The sequence below is a fragment of the Mesoplodon densirostris genome, chromosome 10 (genome assembly GCF_025265405.1).
Source record: "Mesoplodon densirostris isolate mMesDen1 chromosome 10, mMesDen1 primary haplotype, whole genome shotgun sequence".
Classification (NCBI taxonomy): Eukaryota; Metazoa; Chordata; class Mammalia; order Artiodactyla; family Ziphiidae; genus Mesoplodon; species Mesoplodon densirostris.
In genome coordinates, this window is record NC_082670.1 from 93,543,276 (window position 1) to 93,547,980 (window position 4,705).

At 39.2% G+C, this 4,705-nt stretch overlaps 1 protein-coding gene across 1 annotated transcript; it reads left to right on the plus strand.

The window, feature by feature from the left end:
* The first annotated feature begins 221 nt into the window (after positions 1–221).
* On the plus strand, positions 222–2,449 carry LOC132497972 (AN1-type zinc finger protein 6-like). The gene is given in 4 exon segments (XM_060111502.1): positions 222–309; positions 1,461–1,696; positions 1,800–1,983; positions 1,986–2,449. Coding segments are annotated over 4 exon segments (972 nt in total).
* The last annotated feature ends 2,256 nt before the right edge of the window (positions 2,450–4,705 follow it).

Here is a 4,705-nt window from a genome sequence, read left to right on the forward strand (position 1 = left end):
TTCTCTCTCTTTGAGATCATTTCATTACTACATAATGAATCTCCCGAGCTATGGCAACTAGAATTTTTCCCCCCATTCTGCATTCCTTAGCATCTCCTCTTATAGAAGTGGGAAAACCCAAGGAGAGAATGGCTTTCTTTCCTACAGAAAGTGCCTAGTCAGGTGTTGCAAATTTAGACAAACGTGCTTAATTTCTCAAGTAAGAAAGCTTTTTTTTTCACATGGTAGCAGTAGCCGAAGAAATCCCCTTTGGCACTTCCAGGGCCAGCAGGACTTTGTCACTCACGGCAGTGGTCCTGGAAGATGAAGGTAACCCGCTCTAGGTAAGAACACTAAACTAAGTACTGTTCTCAAAGTGCAGCTTCTGGACACTCTTCCCATGATTTCCTTTTTTCTTCTTTATTGGAGTATAATTGCTTTAAAGTATTGTGTTAGTTTCTGCTGTATAACAAAGATAATCACCTATACATATACATATATCCCCATATCCCCTCCCTCTTGGGTCTCTCTCCCACCCTCCCTATCCCACCCCTCTAGGTGGTCACAAAGCACCGAGCTGATCTCCCTGTGCTATGCGGCTGCTTCCCACTAGCTATCTACTTTACATCTGGTAGTGTATATATGTCCATGCCACTCTCTCACTTCGTCCTAGCTTACCCTTCCCCCTCCCCGTGTCCTCAAGTCCATTCTCTACATCTGTGTCTTTATTCCTGTCCAGTCCCTAGGTTCTTCAGAATCTTTTTTTTTTTTGATTCCATATATATGTGTTAGCATACGGTATTTGTTTTTCTCTTTCTGACTTACTTTACTCTGTATGACAGTCCCATGATTTCCTCTTCCTCAACACATTCCCCTCTCCCAAGCCTCTCTAAAACTCTCAGCCCCTCATGTTCTTCAGTCTAACATCTAGAACATTCTCTCTAGCCAAATGAGCTCTACCAGGACAAGGGACCCTGTTTTCAACTTAATTACCATAATTCATGAGGAACAAGTATGAGGTCATGAATAGGCCTTATTGATTAAGGCAGAAGCAGTAAAGCTTTTAGTCTGAGATTTAACATCTTTCTGAACAGTATTACTGGCTTTGATTGTGGCAACATTTTGAGCTATCTGCCATTTGGATCTTGTTTTGAGAGAATAAGGATTGCAACCAGCAGAGGCTGAGTGCCTGACATGTGCCCAGTATTTTGCTAAAAGCTCTATAAACATTACCTTAGTACTCACAACTACTTAAGCATATATTCTACAATATCGTTCTCATCCTCAAATTACTCTGTAGTCCTTTCCTTTGCTTTATAACTTGTATGTAACCTCCTGGAAACGAGACATCTTGTCCCAAGACCAGTATCTGAAACTCTGGAAGAATTAATGAACTACCCTTTGAGGTTTAATATTGTCATCCTGTGTATTTTACAAGTAACCCTTGAAGAATAATTGAGCATTTAAAACCCAATAATCAGGTCAGCGCCGGGTGCTGGCCGTTCCCGTAGCCCTCCCCTGCGGTTGCGGCACAGGTCGAACAACCAAACAGAAAAGTTTAATAAACAGCAGGCGGAGGGGCTGGAGGCAGCGGCCGGGCCCGAGCGAGCAGAAGTTCGGTGGCCTCACCTGTCCTCATTCACTAGTGGCGACCGGCGGCAGCGGGCAGCGCATCAGACGGAGAGAGCCGCCGCCAGCCCAAGCAACAGCAGGAAAAGCAACCTGACATAGGGAAGTGGGGACTGTTATACAGAGAGAGAACTACAAAGCATCCTCGGTGCAGTAGGAACCCTAATCCAAAGTCCCTATACTTTTACCAGAGTGCGCAACAGAGGAACATAGCTCAAGAAACTAATCCCAGCCAAGTGCCTATACTTTGTCCCACTGGCTGCGGATTTTATGGAAACCCTTGTACAAATGGCATGTGTTTAATATGTTATAAAGAACATCCTCAGAGACAGAATAGTAGTAATGGTAGAATAAGCCCACCTGCACCTTCTGTCAGTAGTCTGAGTCTTTACCAGTTCAGGGCACAGATGGCAGTGTCCCAGAAGCTCAGTTGTCATTAGACTCTACATCTTCATCTATGCAGCCAAGCCCTGTATCAAATCAGTCACTCTTATCAGAATCTGTAGCATCTTCCCAAGTGGACAGCACATCTGTGAACAAAGCAATACCTGCAAAAGAAGACCTGCAAGCTTCAGGATCAGAAACCGCACAGCAGCCATCTGAAGAGCAAAGTAAGTCTCTTGAAAAAACAAAAAACAAACAAACAAAAAAGAATCGCTGTTTCATGTGCAGGAAGAAAGTGGGACTTACTGGGTTTGAATGCCGGTGTGGAAATGTTTACTGTGGTGTACACCGTTACTCAGATGTACACAATTGCTCTTACAATTACAAAGCTGATGCTGCTGAGAAAATCAGAAAAGAAAATCCAGTAGTTGTTGGTGAAAAGATCCAGAAGATTTGAACTCCTGCTGGAATACAAAATCTTTTGACCATCTGCAAACTAAAAATTGACTTGAGGTTTTTTTTCCTAGTCATTGGGAATGTAGAGCAATGTACCTTGCATAAACCTTTTAATCATGCATGTCATCAGAATAGATTTTTGTTTCTGTTTTGAAAATGACTCTGAACATTTATTTACCTTGCAGTTTCTGTGGCTGAAAAGACTTAAGTAAACTTTACAAGTATTATCCTTTCAAGATCATTTTAATTTTAGTTGAGTGCAGAAGGCTTTTATAACAAACGTGGAGAAATTTTGGAGGGCTGGGATTTTTCCAGTATTAAACATGCATGCGTTAATCCTGCAGTTTATTTTCTCATTGTGTATGTATATATAGCTTTTCTCTGCAGCACTATTTCTCTTCTCATTGTGTATGTATATATAGCTTTTCTCTGCAGCACTATTTCTCTTCTCATTGTGTATGTATATATAGCTTTTCTCTGCAGCACGATTTCTCTTTTGATAATGCCCTTTAGGGTCCAACTAGTTATCAGTAACCGAATGTATCTTAATCATTATGGCCACTTCTGTTTTTCATTAACAAAGGTTATACATATGTTAGCATATAGTCTCTTTGTACCCACTATTAATGTCTGAATCATTTGTCACAGGAGAGTGTGTGCTGATGAGATTCTAAGTATGTGTGTGTTTAAATTTTTTTGAGCGAGGGAAGGAAAAGCTGTATGCATTTCATTGCTGACTGCAGCTTTCTTTCAGATTACGTTCATTGGTCTGTGTGTATACAATATGAAGAATGATCTGAAGTAACTGTGCTGTATTTATGTTTATCCACCATTCTTTAATTAAATAAAAAGGAAAACCATAATGTTCGCTTGTAAAAACAAAACAAAAAAAACCCCAATAATATTATTAACTTATTAAGACTTTCTGATTGAGTACCCATTAGCCAAACTATGATAAAAAGCTTTCTATGGTTAGATCATGTCCTCTTACCATGACAATCCTCCAAGGCAGGTCCTTCCTTCCATTGGTGTCTTTTAAGAGATAAGCAGTGTGTCTTAGAAAGATTAACCTGCTTGTCCAAGATCACACAGTTATTTAGGGACATGGCTAGGGTTCCAGCCCAGATCTATGACTGGGAACAAATGCTCTTAACCACTATGCTATACTGTTTCATCCCAATTTGGTCAACTTTCCCAACATAGATGATCTACTGCTTATCATTATTTCAAACACATTTTAAAATACCTCTTAGTCTCCTAATCATCATATCTTAATATCTTCAGGGGTCGCACAGGAGGAAAAATTAAGCAAGCAAAATAGGTGAAGGTTAAGACAAAATGGTGATTAATTCCCTGATTTCACTCAACAATTAGGTACTGAACAGATAAATATGAGCTACACACAATGAGTGTACTTACTGTGCCGCAGTTTATGATGCCAATGAACATTTCCATATGTGATCTTGAAATTTAGTCTTGGAAGGGCAGCCATTCTTGTCTGGACGCTTTGGAAAGGCCAATACATCACTCACACTGGATGGACCCTTCACTTCCTCATTAGCCAGTCTCGATAGACATTTTACATTAGCATTGTCATTTATATTAGTCTGTCCCATTTTACTGTCTGATGGTAAAATAATTCTGATTTGCTGTTTTTATCATTTGTCTCTGTTTTTTTCTGAGTTTTCCCAGGTAACATCCAATTATGCAGGATCTAATTCTTTCTCTTCCCCACAGTATTAATGACCAAGGTAGAATCATCAGGCTATAAGATAATTTCAGCAGGCAGAATAAGAGTAAATAAGAATGAATGCTGACAAATAAGAGAAGCACCCTCGCTTACAACTTTAATTCTGTATCAGGGCATTTATTCTGCGTGCAAGTCCAAGAGGTAATTATCACCTACATGTAAAGCAAGACATGTTAAATTAGGGCACAGGGTTCAAATAAAAGTAACAGCAGAAACACCTAACCATTTAAATGAATCACAGTCCTCTCTGTTTACATATTTTCTTTCAAAAGAATGGTACAACTTACTAATTGCTAAATTTGTTAATAGCTGCTGTGGTGATTTTACCTCCAATATTTACTCAAGTGATTCCAAATGATAATGAGTATCGGCACAATTTTCATTTTTAAAAAGGATAAAATACTTCAGAAATAACTGAACCCAATTAAGATTAATTTTAAATTTAAAAAAAGATGGAGTTATAAGAACATGAAACGACAGGGGTGATTTTAATTGAAAAATAAAAAC